This window comes from Sabethes cyaneus, chromosome 2, assembly GCF_943734655.1.
Source record: "Sabethes cyaneus chromosome 2, idSabCyanKW18_F2, whole genome shotgun sequence".
In the NCBI taxonomy this organism is placed as follows: domain Eukaryota; kingdom Metazoa; phylum Arthropoda; class Insecta; order Diptera; family Culicidae; genus Sabethes; species Sabethes cyaneus.
In genome coordinates, this window is record NC_071354.1 from 237,399,503 (window position 1) to 237,417,004 (window position 17,502).

General features: G+C 36.0%; 1 protein-coding gene across 1 annotated transcript in view; it reads left to right on the forward strand.

Moving 5' to 3' along the window:
* The window catches only part of LOC128738932 (E3 ubiquitin-protein ligase AMFR-like), a 118,287-nt gene that overhangs the window by 78,130 nt on the left and 22,655 nt on the right, over positions 1-17,502 (forward strand). The window contains exon 6 of the mRNA XM_053834426.1: positions 9,178-9,333. Coding sequence (XP_053690401.1) covers positions 9,178-9,333 — 156 coding nt within the window. The remainder of the gene's footprint in view (positions 1-9,177; positions 9,334-17,502) is intronic.

Sequence of the window (17,502 nt, forward strand, 5' to 3'; positions counted from 1 at the left end):
GCGTGCCTAATTTTGATAATAGAGCCCATTTACTGAAGTAAAACATTTTTTTTCTCTACGGAAAGCGTAAATGTTTAATGTGACAAATCAAAAATAAGATGAGCTGAAAATCTTGATCTTAGACTAAAAATATCGACTAAGCGAGGGTGAGAGTCGAACTAACAGCTCTCAATCTCTAGTTGAGCGTGTTGTTTAACCGATTACACCAACGCTGGCCGGCTGATATCTTACAGTCTAACATCAAATTTTGTTGCGTTATCGAACTTTGTGATTTTATCACGCATTTACACAACGGGAGTATTATTTACCGACTCGTTTTGTTCTTGCCACGCAGGCTGATAGTCAGTTTTTGATTTGTCACTTTAAACATTTACTCTTCCCGTAAAGAAAAACCTGATTTAATCCACCCAGCGGTGAAAGGAACCTTTGTTATACGGTCTTACTTGCTATATGAGATAGAAATCGACATGTCTTCGGAACATAATTCATCTATTAGTTAACGTTGCATTGTGCGTTGGTTTACATAAAAATTTTGGAAATTGAAAAGCTTACAAAATTTGAACAAAATAGAAGCACTTACAAATTTTGATAGTTCTTTTTCTCATGAAATTGCTGAGTAAGTTGTTACTAATGTGGGTAAGTGCAAGTAAAAGTAAGTTATAAGTAGAAATGTTATTCTTTAACATATACATTGCGTAGTAAAGGTCTAGTTTATAGGTTTTTGAGCTATGCATAATTTCCTGTAATGCCATTCTATTCGATTCACATCAATAAAGTTTTCTTGAAAAAAAATTCATCAATTTTTATTAACCTTCGGTTACTCACGCTGTTGTATTCTGAACAACATGTGTAGGTTTTTGAATGCCATATTTACCAATCGTTGTTTAACTAACGTATATTCTTCAATAAACTTGTTATGAGCAAAATGTCTGAATTATTCAAAGTAATAATACTTTAAATTTGTTAGGAAAATAGATCAGCATAAACCGACAGCACAGAAACGAAGCAAGCAGCATGTGAAGTGTATCGCTATTGACCCCAACTGGAATTTTTTCACGTTACTTCATATGGCAAAATGCCGTCTGTATGTAGCAAAACTATCAGCAAATGTAAAATGTTTAAAATGTATCCGTCAGTTAATAGTCGAGTAATTCGGGGTTAAAATCAGGGTATTTTTATAATCAAAGTTCTACAGTTCCTAAACAAGCAAACATAGAGGTATACTATTTTCAGCAAAGTTGTGTATTTTTACTATTTGTATAACTTTGTAATACATGAAAAAGTCATACAACAATTACAAAAAGAGCTAAACTAGAAAAACTGATTTTACAAATTCAGAAACAATAAATAAGATTTCTCTGTCTTCGCTGAAGAGATAGAAGGTTACAGTCTTCAGCAAAATTTCTTGTAATAATATGCTCTAAAACTTTGCAGAACACATCAGTGTGTTATATTGAAACTGAAGAAAAATAATTTTTTTATTTCACTTTTGGGGGGATTAATCAAAATTTAAATTCTACCAAATGACAGAGCATTCAATTTCAAAAAACTCTTTCAAAGGTTCGATAAACTTAAAACCAAGTTTTCCTAGTCAAAACTCTAGTGCGCACGTTGTCTTTGGTTTTGGCTATTGCGCGCGAGTAACTGTGTTGCAAAAGTTGGCGCGAGCGTTCGAGGATATCTTTTTACCGGTAAAACCAACTATTATGAAATTTTGCATATATATTCGTAGTGTCAAAATCTCTCGTTTGATATTAAAATAATTGAAATCAGGTAAATTATCTTGGTTAAAATCATTATAAATTATTGTTAATTTTGGTGTGGTGTATACGATTGCTCATAACTTTCAAATTAAACGACCAATCAAAAAACCATTCAATAGTGATCTATCCGGCTATATTACCTGCCAAATAAAACTAATAGCGCATAAATCGGTTTGGCCATCTCTGAGAAACAGGCGATCATTTGAATCTTATTAAAAGTGGTTTTTTATGGCTAACTTTTAAACTGCTTGTCCGTTTCCAATAAAATTTGGAAAAAAGTTTAGTAATAGCAAGAGCTTTCGTTTGGTAGTAAGATCGTTAAAATTGGTTGCGTAGTTCCGGAGAAACGCGTGTCACGTAGTTTTCACATTATTACTTATAACTTTTAAACGAAACGTCGGACCGCAAAGCAATTCAATAGTGATATACTAGGCAATAATACCTTTCAAACAAAAGTAACAGCGGTCAAATCGGTTCAGCCACCTTCGAGAAACAGGCGATAGAAAATGAGCTGCACACACACACATACACACATACACACATACACACACACACACAGACATTGCTCAGTTCGTCGAGCTCTATCGATTGGTATATGTGATTCGGCCCTCGGGGCCTCGGATCAATTTCGTGTTTTTCGACCAATTTCTAAACCTTTGTTATATAGTATAACAAAGGTAAAAACCTGATTTAATCCACCTGTTGGTGAAAGGAACCTTTGTTATACGGTCTTACTTGCTATTTGAGATAGAAATCGACACGTCTTCGGAACATAATTCATCTATTAGTTAACGTTGCATTGTGCGTTGGTTTACATAAAAATTTTGGAAATTGAATAAGCTTACAAAATTTGAACAAAATAGTAGCACTTACAAATTTTGATAGTTCTTTTTCTCATGAAATTGCTGAGTAAGTTGTTACTAATGTGGGTAAGTGCAAGTAAAAGTAAGTTGTAAGAAGAAATATTATTCTTTAACATATACATTGCGTAGTAAAGGTCTAGTTTATAGGTTTTTGAACTATGCATAACTATGCATCAATAAGGTTTTCTTGAAAAAATTTCATCAATTTTTATTAACCTTCGGTTACTCACGCTGTTGTATTCTGAATAACATGTGTAGGTTTTTGAATGCCATATTTACCAATCGGTGTTTAACTAACGTATATTCTTCAAAAAAATGTTCAACAAAATGTCTGAATTATTCAATACAATAATACTTTAAATTGTTAGGAAAATAGATCAGCATAAACCGAGAGCACAGAAACGAAGCAAGCAGCATGTGAGGTATACGAAGGTTGCCACCAGGTTTTCCCGAAAATCTGGCGAACACGAATAAAAGTGTCTGGCAAAAATCTGGTGGTAAATTAGTCCGATGGGGAGGCGTTTTCCTGAAAAAATCTTGCTCGTTTTGCTCACCGTAGATGCAAAATTTTGTCCAAAATTAGAAGTGATGACCTTTTTGCAAGACAGAGGATCGAAAATCTGGCACATTGCCAAGTATCTGGAAAGTTTTAAGCTTTTTCTGTTGGTCTGGCACGCAATCAAAAATCTGGCAAAATCCAGATTTATCTGGCATACTGGAAACCGTGGGTGTACCGCTATTGGCCCCAAACTGGAATTTTTTTCACGTTACTTCATATGGAAAAATGATGTCTGTAGCAGTAGCAAAACTAGCAAATTTAAAATGTTTAAAATGTATCCGTCAGTTGGTAGTCGAGTAATTCGGGGTTAAAATCAGGGTATTTTTATAATCAAAGTTCTACAGTTCCTAAACAAGCAAACATAGAGGTATACTATTTTCAGCAAAGTTGTGTATTTTTACTATTTGTATAACTTTGTAACACATGAAAAAGTCATACAACAATTACAAAAAGAGCTAAAATAGAAAAACTGATTTTACAAATACAGGAACAATAAATAAGATTTCTCTGTCTTCGTTTCTATCTCAGGTTACAGTCTTCAGCAAAATTTCTTGTAATAATAGGCTCTAAAACTTTGCAGAACATATCAATGTGTTATATTGAAACTGAAAATTTTTTTTTTTCACTTTTAGGGGGATTAATCCAAATTTAAATTGCACCAGATGATAGAGCATTCAATTTCAAGAAACTCTTCCAAAGGTTCGATAAACTTAAAAACAAGTTTTCCTAGTCAAAACTCTAGTGCGCACGTTTTCTTTAAATTGTTAGGAGTAACTGTGTTGCAAAAGTTGGCGCGAGCGTTCGAGGATTGATATCTTTTGACCGGTAAAACCAATTCTTATGAAATTTTGCATATATATTCGTAGTGTCAAAACCTCTCGTTTGATATTAAAATAATTGAAATTAGGTAAATTATCTTGGTTAAAATCATTATAAATTATTGTTAATTTTGGTGTGGTGTATACGATTGCTCATAACTTTCAAATTAAACGTCCAATCCAAAAACCATTCAATAGTGATCTATCCGGCTATATTACCTGCCAAATAAAACTTATAGCGCATAAATCGGTTTGGCCATCTCTGAGAAACAGGCGATCATTTGAACCTTATCAAAAATGGTTTTTTAAGGCTAACTTTTAAACTGCTTGTCCGTTTTCAATAAAACTTGGTAAAAAGTTTAGTAACAGCAAGAGCTTTCGTTTGGTACTAAGATCGTTAAAATTGGTTGCGTAGTTCAGGAGAACCGCGTGTCACGTAGTTTTCACATTTTTGCTTATAACTTTTAAACGAAACGTTGGACCGCAAAGCAATTCAATAGTGATATACTAGACAATAATACCTTTCAAACAAAAGTAAAAGCGATCAAATCGGTTCAGCCATCTTCGAGAAACAGGCGATAGAAAATGAGCTGCACAAACACACATACACACATACACACATACACACATACACACATACACACATACACACACACACACACAGACATTGCTCAGTTCGTCGAGCTCTATCGATTGGTATATGTGATTCGGCCCTCGGGGCCTCGGATCAATTTCGTGTTTTTCGACCAATTTCTAAACCTTTGTTATATAGTATAACAAAGGTAATTATATAGTATAACAAAGGTAAAAAGGAAAGTGACTTATTGTCAACCAAAAAGGGAAGTAAAATATTAATGTGAACTTAAATTAAACAATTTCCATAAGTTCGCATTGGCTTTACAAAAAAATGGAAAGTATTCAGGTTTTGTTTTACGTGAGCAGAGTACCTATAGGTGCTGAGTGAGTATTTATTCCTACGACCGTTTAGTATCGCTTGCCGATGTGCCTCGTTTGTTGCAAAATCCACGAGAATGAACCGAAAATCTGTTTTTCGGCGGTAACTTTCCATAAATCTTATAAATTGTGTATATTGGGACACTGAATTCTTTGACTGACATTTGTTCTTCATTTAAAAGTTTGTTAATGTAAAATGTTTCTCAATTTTGCTGAAAAGTGATGAAAGTGACTTTTTTTTTATCGTATAGGTATTGTACTTGATTGTATTTGAAAGAAAGTAGTACTTTTTTGAATCAAATGAGTTCAGGATACATTTCAAATATTCTCTATATTATTCAAGAACGCATGCGCTTGACTTTCGTTATTCACCTTTGGCCATTGTTTTTCCGTGTTTCATTTTTTGTTTTTCGTCGATTGGTTTTTTCGTATTTTGTCTTTATTTTTCATTTGTTTTGTTTTGCTAAGTGTGCTCCGTCACTTTTTCCTGTCATCTTCTTGTCGTGTTTTTTTGTTTTAATCTGATTATAGTCATTTTCACAGCTTGGGTCACTGACCCCTCGTTTTTTGCTGTTCTTTTAACGTTTGTTAGTTTTTTTTTGTTACTTTTAACATCTGGTATTCTATCATCGTCTTTTTGTCTCTTTTCAACAATTTTTCTTTCCGTTTTATTGCTTTATTTTTATTGTGGCGTCTTCGGTTTGACGGCGTCGTCATTAGTGTCATTTTTGGTAGAGTCTGTTACTATTTCAATGACTGTTAATTGTCTCTTCAAAACCTTCAGTCAAAGGCGTCGTTTTATATATCGTTTTTTTGCCATTTTTGACATCTTTTAATCGTATTTTGTCACCTTTTCGGCTACTTGTATTCACTTCTCCGTCAAATCTTTTCGCTGGTATTTCACTGGCTGTTCGTCATTTATTTGCCGTCGTTTCAACGATATTTCATCGTCTTTTCATCACCTTATCATTATTTGTTCGCCATATTATCGCTGCTTTTTAGGAACCTTTTCGTCGTCTTTTTGTCACCTCTTTGTTGCCTTTTCTCCGTATTTGTTATCTCATTGTCATTTCTTTGTTGTATTTTGGTTGTCTTCTTATGGTCCTTTTGCCAGTTTTCCACCGTATCTTGATTTTTTGATATTTTGCTGCCTTTTTCGATTTTATTGTCATCTTTTCATCGTCTTTCGTCCTTTTTGTTCCCAAGCCAACAAAAATGTTGTCTTTTTCTTGTTTATCCGTTGTCATCGTCTTTTTTCTATTTTTTCGCCTTTTGATTGTTTTGAAATGTCTCTTTCCCATTTTTGTTGTCGCAGTTTTGGCAATCTTTGCGTCGTTTTTTATCGTATTTTTGCCATATTTTTATCACTGTACCGTTGACTTTGAATCACATTTTCGTCAACATTCCGCTGTCTTTCGCCGGCTCTTCGTTGTCTTTTCGATGTATTTTAGTCACCTTTTCATTGCTTCACCGGGGAAATCAGCAGTCATTAACTTTTCGTCGGCGTTGGTGCGCACCTTAGTGCACCACAGCCAGTGAGAACTGGGAGTGCGCCGTAAATATTAAAGATAGAGCAATACTTAGTTCAGTAATATTATGGATAATGATTTACTCTATACATGCCCCATATATAATATTTTCGAATTTTGCTTGGCTGAGGTGCTACAGTTAAAAAAGCTAGGCTAAAAAAGATCGTTAGTGTACAGCAGGAACAATAACGGTTCTAAGCTGCTGCCCTGCGGTACGCCGACAGTCAAAGGTGCAGGTTCGCTCAATGTGTTATTTGTCCGTACGAACTTTTGATCAAATCATTCGCCGTTCCGCGAATCCCGTAATAGTAAAGTTTTTGTAAAAGTATTTCGTGATCGAAAGCTTTTTTTTAATTCCAAGAAGAGAACTCCCATGATTTTCTTTGAATCCATTGCTGAGAAAATTTCATCGACTAGTTCGTTTGCTGCGGTCATTGAAGCAAGTTATAATATGAAGCTGGAAAAATGGAAATGTTTCAATGCAGACAGTTATATTAAAAATAATTGTTTTATTTTTACACTCCGAATCTGTTATTTTTATCAAACGATTGAAAAATCGTGCTGATTTTGCTTTTGACGTTTCAGATATCGTTTCTTCGTTTCTCTTAATGGAATAATTCTACCATTTTAGTTCATCTGCAGGGCGGCTATTGTACGGGTGCTGATAATATAGAAGTTGAAAGGATACAATTACTTTTTATTGAAAGAAAATTGCCTACTTGAACCGGCCAGCTTGTTTGGCAATGAGTCAGACTCATAGAAACAACAAAACAAAACGACGTGATGAACGAAACGAACTCCATCATGACCGGCAGGTCAATTTTTTCCAGCTTAACTGAGCATATCGGTTAATAACCCTTGATAGCCTCACTTGAAAACTTACTTTGCGATTTGAAATTTTTAAAGTCTCACTTTGGTCCTAATGTTGAGCAAACCGGAACCGAAGCATTCGAAAAAGTTATCTAATAAAAAGGTGTAAAAATATTATTAGCAGCATAGCTAATATTTTCTCACGGGCTGTTGGCCACAGATTTTCAAATATATAACAATTTATAAATACAATGCGGCATTGGGTTTTCTCATGATTTGCTTGCTCCCCTGCTGTTCTTCGGTGTGCAGTGCTAAAACTCGCACCTCGCTCTGGCTCTGGCGGACGTACATTCGTTCCATGTAAGTACCCAGTAACTAGCTAATAGCTCTAACCCGCGTAGCAAGTGAACCTCCTTAACTTCCTATATATGAAGTTTTTCACCTTTTAAAGCGCTCCACCGCATTGGAGAATGCCATTTAGAGCGAAGCCGGTTTTCTATATCGATATCGATATATTCTCGACGGGTTTGTCGACTAACTTCTTCCAGTTACTGCACCTCTAAGGGCGCCGACGGCGGCGGCGATTCTAAAGCGAAAATCACTGTTGCCAGTCACTGGATGGCTAGAACAAGCTACCCATCAGCATTGAGCAGCAAGCGACTTTGAATGAGTTTCCAGCGTGCGCTGACAGGCGAGTCAAAACACGCGTCGTGGAAATGAACTACGGAAAGTCTGCCTCCTGCCCGAGCACGTGAGGAAACTCTTTCACGCAAGGTTGATTTCGTGAAACAATACCCGCGCCGCGCGTACCGCAGCAGAAAGCTTTTCATTTTGTGCTGCCAAACGATGCTTGAAAACGTGACCACCTCCATCGCTGCACCACGATGGGGCACCTTTCAGCTTCGTTAAACACAGTCAATCTGTCAATCTCGTGTGGAAAAGTTCATAAAAGCTTACAGTAAATGGTGACTGACATGCTCGAAAACCTATTACGACCTCGATAATCGATTACAACCAGACGGAATCAAGCCCACACATAAAAAACTGGACTTAATGATCTTCATTTTATGTTTCGGAAGTAATCGATTTCGGTACAGGCTATCGGATATTCATCATACTGGCGATTAAAAAAAAGGGTCTCGTCAGTAAAACAACGTCATAGTTTTTTTTCCTTCATTATGACTAGTTCAGTATTTTACTTCGTCTCGTCGGTAAACCGCGTACGGAACTTGTTTCCGTTTAATGGAACAAAATTGTAACGTAATGGAGTCAATCCAATACTTGCTGCGTTCATGGTTAACCAGGCAAACGCTTCATGTTTGGAGGCTGGCTTTACCATTCCATCTCGAACATTTTAATTTACAGCTAATGAAAACAAAATCAAAACGAAGGTGTTCAAACGCATGTTGATCGTAAATAACCCCCCCCCCCCCTCCGAAATTTATCCGTCTATCAACGATTTATTTACGATTTATGAATAAAGCCCTGCAGGCTTCTCGCGTGTGACTGTTATTTCTATCTCAAAATATTCAATGACTCAACAATAAAATGTGGAAAAAATGACACACCCCGGGCAATTTCCAACATTGATCTTGATTTTGTTAACATGTATGCTATCTGCCCGATCGAACCGGTCACGACAATCGTTGCTAACCGGTTCGGTTAGGGGAACCAGCTTCACCCACAACCCCACCAGCCAGCCCACAATCAGCCTGACACAATCCGGTGTTCGACGTTAGCCGCATTCAAACGAAAGCTCGGAGCTCGAAATAGTTCACTTATTGAGATTGACAACGGATTCATTAATTTTAATTCTAAGCGCTCGTTTTTTTTGTTTGTATGTTAACTATTTAAAGTCGTTTTTTTTTGTGTCTTCCACAGCTTTCGTTCAGTCCAACAACGCCAGGATGGTCCCATTTTCGACTGATTGCACTACTGTCGGCGATCCTCACGCTGTCCGGCTTTATGCTGATCGTCTCCATCGGAGTGGGCGTTTTCATCAGCGGTGTTAACACGTTCGCCTTCATGGCGGCCGAGGTGAGTACTCTAGGTCTAGGAGAGTAGCATAGAGAGTTTTTGACATTGAAGTCAGTCGGTACTGACACATATTGTCTGCGTCTAACTTTGGTTTGGTAATTTAAATTGAACTCCCACGGTCTCCGGTAAATTGTTCATAGTCGTCACCTATCATTTTTTGGAGGACTTACTCTGGGGATAGAGGAGATAATAACCAACAAAATTTTAGGGAAACGAAGAAAATATTAAATCTTTGTAAAGATAGCAAATTTTAATTCACTGCCATTCCCATTTCAATCGGTATTAGTCAAGTCACATCGAACCAAGTGGGATTTTCCAGACAAACCTCTCGAGACATGCGACTCGATTCACAAAACACTGAAGTAAATGCGAATGACAACAAGAACGAAATTCAGTTTAGTCTGGCACAACACTCACCTCACAGAACAGCCGCAAAAAAATTTTTCTTGAGAAATTTCAATAGATCTTGAGTTACTCCGCAACATTGTTTAAAACTACTAAATTATAATAAAGAATTTCAGATTATCCTTAGAAATTATCAAAAATACAAAACATGTTAAGAGAAAATGAATCGTAATTAACTTAAAATTTCAATCAAAAGCTGTAAAATGCTGACTGTATTTCCATTACTCGTAGGCGCCCATGTGTTAAATACACAGAACCGAATGCGCATAGCACACCTCCCCTCTGAAAAAGAATGATGTAGAGGAGCGAAGGAAAAGGTCTACCAGGTAAAAAATTGCCGAAACAAATTGCGCTTGCGCAGTCTTAACCGTCGTTTCCCATAGGCCACCGAAATGTGAAGCTTTGGATGCAGTCAAGCACCTTACTCCAAATTTCTGATAAGAAAGAGGCCGGTCGGAAAGTGTAATCGGGGCGATTATCGCAAAAATAATGAACAAAACAGATCAAAAAACTGTGATGATCGGAAAAATGAGTTGATATTACACAACTGACGCGAGGTCGGGGAAAACAGTCGGAAAAAATTTGATCGGAAAATGATCCGAAAAACTATTCGGAAAATGACCAGTAATGACCAGAACTGAGCGGAAATACTTACTTACCCTCTTACTTACTTACTTACTTACTTACTTATGTGACCATATCCGCCGGTCCGGCAGAACAAAGGGATGAAATCAGAGATCTCCACTGTTGACGGTTACCCGCCACAGCTTTTACTTGTCGCCAGGACAGCTTCTCGTCTACAGCCTGGATGTCTTTGGCTAAGCTGCTTCCCCATGAGCCTCTGGGTCTGCCTCTTCTACGCTGTCCTTGCGGGTACCAGTCTAGCGCTTCTCTGCAGAACTCGTTCGCTTCTTTCCTCAAGGTTTGACCGATCCACTTCCACCTACGTTCTGTTGCTATCGGCCGTTGATGACATCGACGATGGAGTTCCTCATTGGATATCCAGTTGTCAGGCCACCAAGCACGAATGAGCGGCAATGATCGGAAAATAATCACCAAATAATCGGAAAATGATCGACAATTAATCAGAAACTGATCAGAAATGAATCGGATAATGAATGGAAAATGATTGGAAAATAATTAAGAAACAATCGGAAATTGACCGGAAAATAATCCAAGAATAAACGGATAATAATAAAAAAATGATCTGAAAATGCTCAAATTATCAGAAAACTATCGAAAGGGAAAAAGGAAAATGAAACCAATTGGAGATAAAAATGGTTAAAAAACAAACGAAAATAGATCGTAAAATTATTAGAAAAAAATCGGAAAAAGTTTGATACGAAAAGGAAAGAAGAATGTAACGAAAAAATGAACGGAAAATAACCAGCAATGGACAGAAATGAAAAATCGAAAGAAATCAAAAAATAATTGAAATCGAAAAATAATTGCCGAATAATCAAAAATTGATCAGAAACTGATAGAAAATGGATGGGATAATGATCGGAATATGATTGGAAAATGATCGAAAAACGCTAGGAAATTGATCGGAAAATAATCGAGAAATGATCGGATAATGCTCTAAAAAGAAATTGAAAACTATCGAAAACAGATCATAAAAGTGGTCAGACCATGATCGAAAAGTAATCGAAAAAGTAACTGGAAAATGAATGAAAAATAGCCGGAAAAAATTTGATCGGAAAATGAATGGAAAATAAGCCGAAAAGCTATTCGGAAAATGATCAGCAATGACCAGAACTGAGCGGAAACGATGGGAAGTTAATCACCAAATAATCGGAAAATGTTGAAAAGTTGGTCAGAAACTGATAGGAAATGGATCAGGTAATGCTCGGAAAATCATAAAGAAGCGCTCAGAGAATGATAAAAAAAATGAAGGAAAATCGATCGGAAAATGATGAACGATGATGAAAGGAATGGGTCCGAAAACCAGATCAGAAAATCCTGAATGATCTAGTGTTACTATAGATAGTTTTTGTGGTCTTGTTATTGATTAATGTTTTATGGAAGAGTCTCGAATTTCTCGAGTTGGATTAGTTTTTGAGTTTCGCCAAAATTTCTGTTTTATTTGTATGAGAGTCCATATCCCCCTACCACAGGGGTGAGAGGTCTCTAACTATCATAAAATAAATTCAAGACTCAAAAATTTCCTACATGCTAAATTTGGTTCCATTTGCTTGATTAGTACTCAAATTATAAGGAAATTTGTATTTCATTTGTATGGAAGCCCACCCTCTTAAAAGGGAAAGGGGTCGTAATACACCACAGAAAAAAAATTCTGCCATCTAAAACTCTCACATGCCAAATTTGGTTCCATTTACTTGATTAGTTCTAAAGTTATGAGCAAATTTGTATTTCGTTTGAATGGGAGCCCCCCCCCCCTCCTAAAAAGGTAAGAAGTACTAATTCATCATGGGAAAAATGGTTGCCTCCAAAAACACCCACATGCCAAATGTTGTTCTATTTGCTTGATTAGTTCTCGAGTTAGGAGGAAATTTGTATTTCATTTGTACAGGAGCCCCCCCTCTTAGAGTGGGGAGGGGTCCTAATTCACCGTAGAAAATTTTCTTGCCCTCGAAAACCTTCACATGCCAAAGTTGGTTCCATTTGCTTGATTAGTTCTCGAGTTATGGGGAAATTTGTATTTCATTTGTATTGGAGCCCCCCCTCCTAATGTGGGAAGAGGTCCTAATTCATCACAGAAAAAATTCTTGCCTCCAAAAACACCTACATGCCAAATTTGGTTCCATTTGCTGGATTAGTTCTCGAGTTATGAGGAAATTTGTATCTCGTTTGTACAGGACCCCCCCCTCCTAAAGTGGGGAGGGGTCCCAATTCATCATTGAAAAAAAATTGTCTCCAAAAACACACATGCCAAATTTGGTTCAATTCGCTTGATTAGTTCTCGAGTTATGAGGAAATTTGTATTTCATTTGTACAGGAGCCCCTCCTCTTAAAGTGGGGAGGGGTCCTAATTCACCATAGAAAATTTTCTTGCTCTCGAAAACCTTCACATGCCAAATTTGGTTCTATTTGCTTGATTAGTTCTCGAGTTATGAGGAAATTTGTATTTCATTTGTATAGGAGCCCCCCCTCCTAAAGTGGGGAGAGGTTCTTATTCATCATAGAAAACATTCTTGCCTCCAAAAACACCTACATGCCAAATTTGGTTCCATTTGCTGGATTAGCTCTCGAGTTATAAGGAAATTTGTATTTCGTTTGTATAGGAGCCCCCCCCCCCCTCTTAAAGTGGGGAGGGGTCCCAATTCATCATAGAAAAAAATTTTGTCTTCAAAAACACACACATGCCAAATTTGGTTCCATTTGCTTGATTAGTTCTCGAGTTATGAGGAAATTGGTATTTCATTTGTACAGGAGCCCCCCCTCTTAAAGTGAGGAGGGGTCCTAGTTCAACATAGAAAATTTTCTTGCCCTCGAAAACCTTCACATGCCAAATTTGGTTCCATTTGCTTGATTAGTTCTCGAGTTATGAGGAAATTGGTATGGAAACCCCCCCTCTTAAAGGGGAGAGGAGTTATAATTCCCCTTATAAAGAGGGGAGGGGTCTCAAATTACCCTAGAATAAATTCTTGTCACCGAAAACACCCACATGCCAAATTTGGTTCTATTTGCTTAATTAGTTCTCGAATTATGCAGAAATTTGTTTCATTTGTATGGGAGCCCCCCCTCTTAGTGGGAGGAGGGGTCTCTAACCATCACTAAAACCTTTCCTGGCCCTAAAAACCTCTACATGCAAATTTTCACGCCGATTGGTTCAGTAGTTTTTGATTCTATAAGGAACACAAAACAGACAGACAGACAGACAGACAGACAGACAGACAGACAGACAGAAATCCTTCTTTATAGGTATAGATTGTCTGTGGGCTCTACAGCTTGGAAAACTCGAAAAATGAGTGTACGAGTTGAGTTAACGCTTCTAGCACGAAATAGGAATGGAAGTTCAAACAGTGGAATTTCCGAAACTCGACCAAAAAAATTTTCTTTCGTTTTTGCCTTTTTGTTCGTAGATTTTTGCATGAAAAATAACAACTTACTTATTAGAAGCAAGAATAGATTTGGTTTTCACGTTTAAACTTTAAGTAAAATTGCCTAAAATCCATTTTTTTTGCTCGATTAAAAAATTCTCATTGTCTCATTGGCACAACACCGGAAGGACAAAAACTTTTTTAAATATTTGTAATGGCCTTAGTTTTATTCCAGACAAAGAGAGTCGATATACAACTGAGGAGAAAACATAAGCAGCCTTCATAAAGCAGAAGTACGTTTTTTCGTCACTTTTATCGAGGGCCACCTAACTATCCATCCATCAAAGTGTGAACGAAGTCGCAATCTGAAGTGATTTACATTATTTGAGGGGAAAAAGCCTATCATTTAATTTCACGCCACATTTTAACCAATAAGTGAAAAAATTCGTGAAAAAATTGTGTGGCAGTTTCGACCGTCGTTAGCCCACCGAAGTGTGGAGCTTTCGGTGAAGTCAAGTTTCTTGTTTCGAACAAGCAGATGTGTTTTAATCACTGGTAAGGATTTGATTGGAACAAATATGATCGAAAAAAAATTGATCTCATAAAATATGATTGGAAAAATGACAATCGATTAAGCCTTCATCTCTATTCTACATTCCGGTTAAACCCGTTCCATTCAGTAGTTTTATTCCGATTTCAAATCAAACGGCATGATGTAGCACAAAACGATCGGAATTCGGAATATGATTCATGATCGAAACGAGTTCGATCGGAGTGTAGAATCGAGACGGATGATCAGAAGAATGATGATTGGGAAAATGATGATCAGAAAAATGATGGACGGAAAATTGATGATCGGAAAAATTTGATCAATGTTGTGCTAGCTAAAATTTTGATTGAAAAAAGCTTTAATTGGAAAATTCTCTGCAATTCTGCATGCCAGTCGCACCCGTTGCGACCCCAAAATGATCGAAAAAATGTTAGGAAAATAATATTAGGTAAATAATTGAAAAATGATTGGAAAATGTTCAGAAAATAATTTAAAAAGAATCGCAAAATGATCCCAAAATGCTCTGAAAATGAATTAACTGAAAATGATCGGGAACATCGTTTTGAAAACGAATCGAAAAATGACGGGGATCGCAAAATGATCGTAAATGATCTGAAAATGATCAAAAAATGATTTAATAATGACTGAAAAGTTACCGGAAAATAGCTGGACAATGATTGCAAAATAATCGCAAAATGATCGAAAAATATTCGTAAAATGATCGGTAAGGTACACCGGGGCAAGTGGGACCTAAAAAATGCATAGTTTGGCTTTATTCCACTGTGTTATCTATACCTATGATTATTTCAAAAAAATTTCAGCACAGGAACTTTTCAGTGGTGTCACTTCGAAGGATTAATTACTAAAAAGGCCTATCAATTTACATGAAATGAATCTGGAGAATTTTCAAAATTATGGCGATAGGTCCCACTTGCCCCATTTACCGGGGCAAGTGAGACCTATATTCAAATTTGATTAAAAGCACAAAACAATAGTAAATTGTGTAAGTTGATATACAGCAATGTTAAAGCATTACAAGAAGCAATCAAAAACAATATTTGTACGAATGGTTCATTCAAAAATAGCGTAACAAAATCAGATCACAACGGGTGACTTTATTATTTATATAAAACACAGATCGTGAGCAATTACGCTGTAAAGCATTATTGTAATGAAATGTAGTTGAATATGTCCTTGTATCCAATTCTTGCGAGATGTAATTTAGGATTAACCATTGCTTAATAGCTCGAAAATACGATTATGATCTGTTTGTTCTACCATGCCCAATTGGGTAGAGCTACTCATAAGAGATAGTTACGCTATAGTAACCACAACACTTTACTGTTTCAATTCTAGTTGCAGATTTGCTTAATTATATCAAATTTGCCTTTCCAAATTCAATTACCGTCATTTAGGTGTAACCAAAATGTGACCAAACTGTTTGTTCCCTCATAAGCTGTGCTAATAGGCTTCTTTTTGGGGGCCCCTTGGTTTAGTCCTTTTCGGTTTTATTTTATAGCTTTACTGATATAAATATTATGTAATTGAACTGAAAATGTTCGGTAGTACAGCTAAAAAATGTATTAAGACAGGAAGTTTTGTGCTGAAACACTTTATTTTTAATAGGTCCCACTTGCCCCGAGTACTTTGAAGTGCCGACCTTATTTCGACCCATTTTATTAATGCCGTTTGTCAAATTAAACAACTAGTTTTCGGGTGTAATTTGTTAATACACTCATTATGTTTACCTACTGTCAGAAAAGCATGTACTTTTACATGATGATGTTAATGATTTGAAAATGATCAAAAAATGATTTAAAAATTACTGAAAAGTTACCGGAAAATGAGCGGAAAATAATTTAAACATTATCGGAAAATGCTTAGAAAATAATCGCAAAATGATTGCAAAATAATCGCAAAATGATTGCAAAATAACAAAATAATCGCAAAATGATCAAAATATATTCGTAAAATGATCGGTATATGAACAGAAAATGACGGGAGAATAATTGAAAACTGATCAAAAATAATTGGAAAATGGTCGAAAAATTATCTGAAAATGATCGGAAAATAATTTTATTAAAAACAAAAGCGATATAAAATGATCGTAAAACGATCGCAAAACAAACGAAAAATAACAGGAGAATGATCGCAAAGTGATCGAAAAATGTTTGGAAAATTATCGGAAAATAAGAGAAAAATAATCGGCAAATGGCTAGAAAATAATCGGAAGATGATCGAAAAATTATTTTAAAAAAATGGTAAAACGATCGGAAAATATCAATCACTAATCAAATAGTCGTAAAATGATCATAAAACGATCGGAAAAATGGAAAACAATGATTGAAAAAGGATCGGAAAATAGTCGGAAAATGATCGGACATTGACAATTTTTCGAAAAATGATCGGAAAAGATGATCAGAATAATTCCATTTACTGGTAAATGACAAAAAACGATTGTTAAATTATTGGAAAACGATAGAAAAATTATCGCAAAATGATCAAAAACGATCGGAAAAATCGACATATGATCGAATAATATTCGGAAAACGACCGGAAAATAATTAGAAAATCGTAAAAAAATCGTAAAACGATCGTAGAATGATCGGAAACGATCGAAAAAAGTTTGGAAAACATTCAGTAAATGATTGGACAATGATCGGAAAATAATTTAAAAAATATCGGAAAATGCTTAGAAAATATTCGGAAAATGATCGGAAGATAATTGCAACTTGCTCTGAAAATGATTTCAGAATCATCGGAAAATGATCTGAAAATGATCGGATAACGATGATGAATGGTGAAGCTGATGTACAAAAAGGACAGAAAAATAATACAAAAATGTTTTAAAAATGTTACGGAAATGACATAAAAAGTTGATGAAAATGTAGCAGAATAAGGCTTGTTCGCGACGAAATCTGGACACCTCAATTTTGCAATAAAACAAATTTGCTAGAAGCTTAATTTTATATCATTTATGTGTGTATCGTTAATAATTATCAAACAAATTAACATTACTTATTCGGTCTGCATGAAAAATTGGTGAACTTTGGAGTTTACCTTTGCCATGAGGGCCAGTGCAGACTTGTTGGCAACCAATTTAGTTGCGTTTGTCCAGGATTTTCGAAATTTATCTATAGTTGTTGCTTGTTGTCTGTGCTGGGACAACTCTCTCTTCACCAAAGCCCAATTCCGCTCGATGGGGCGTAA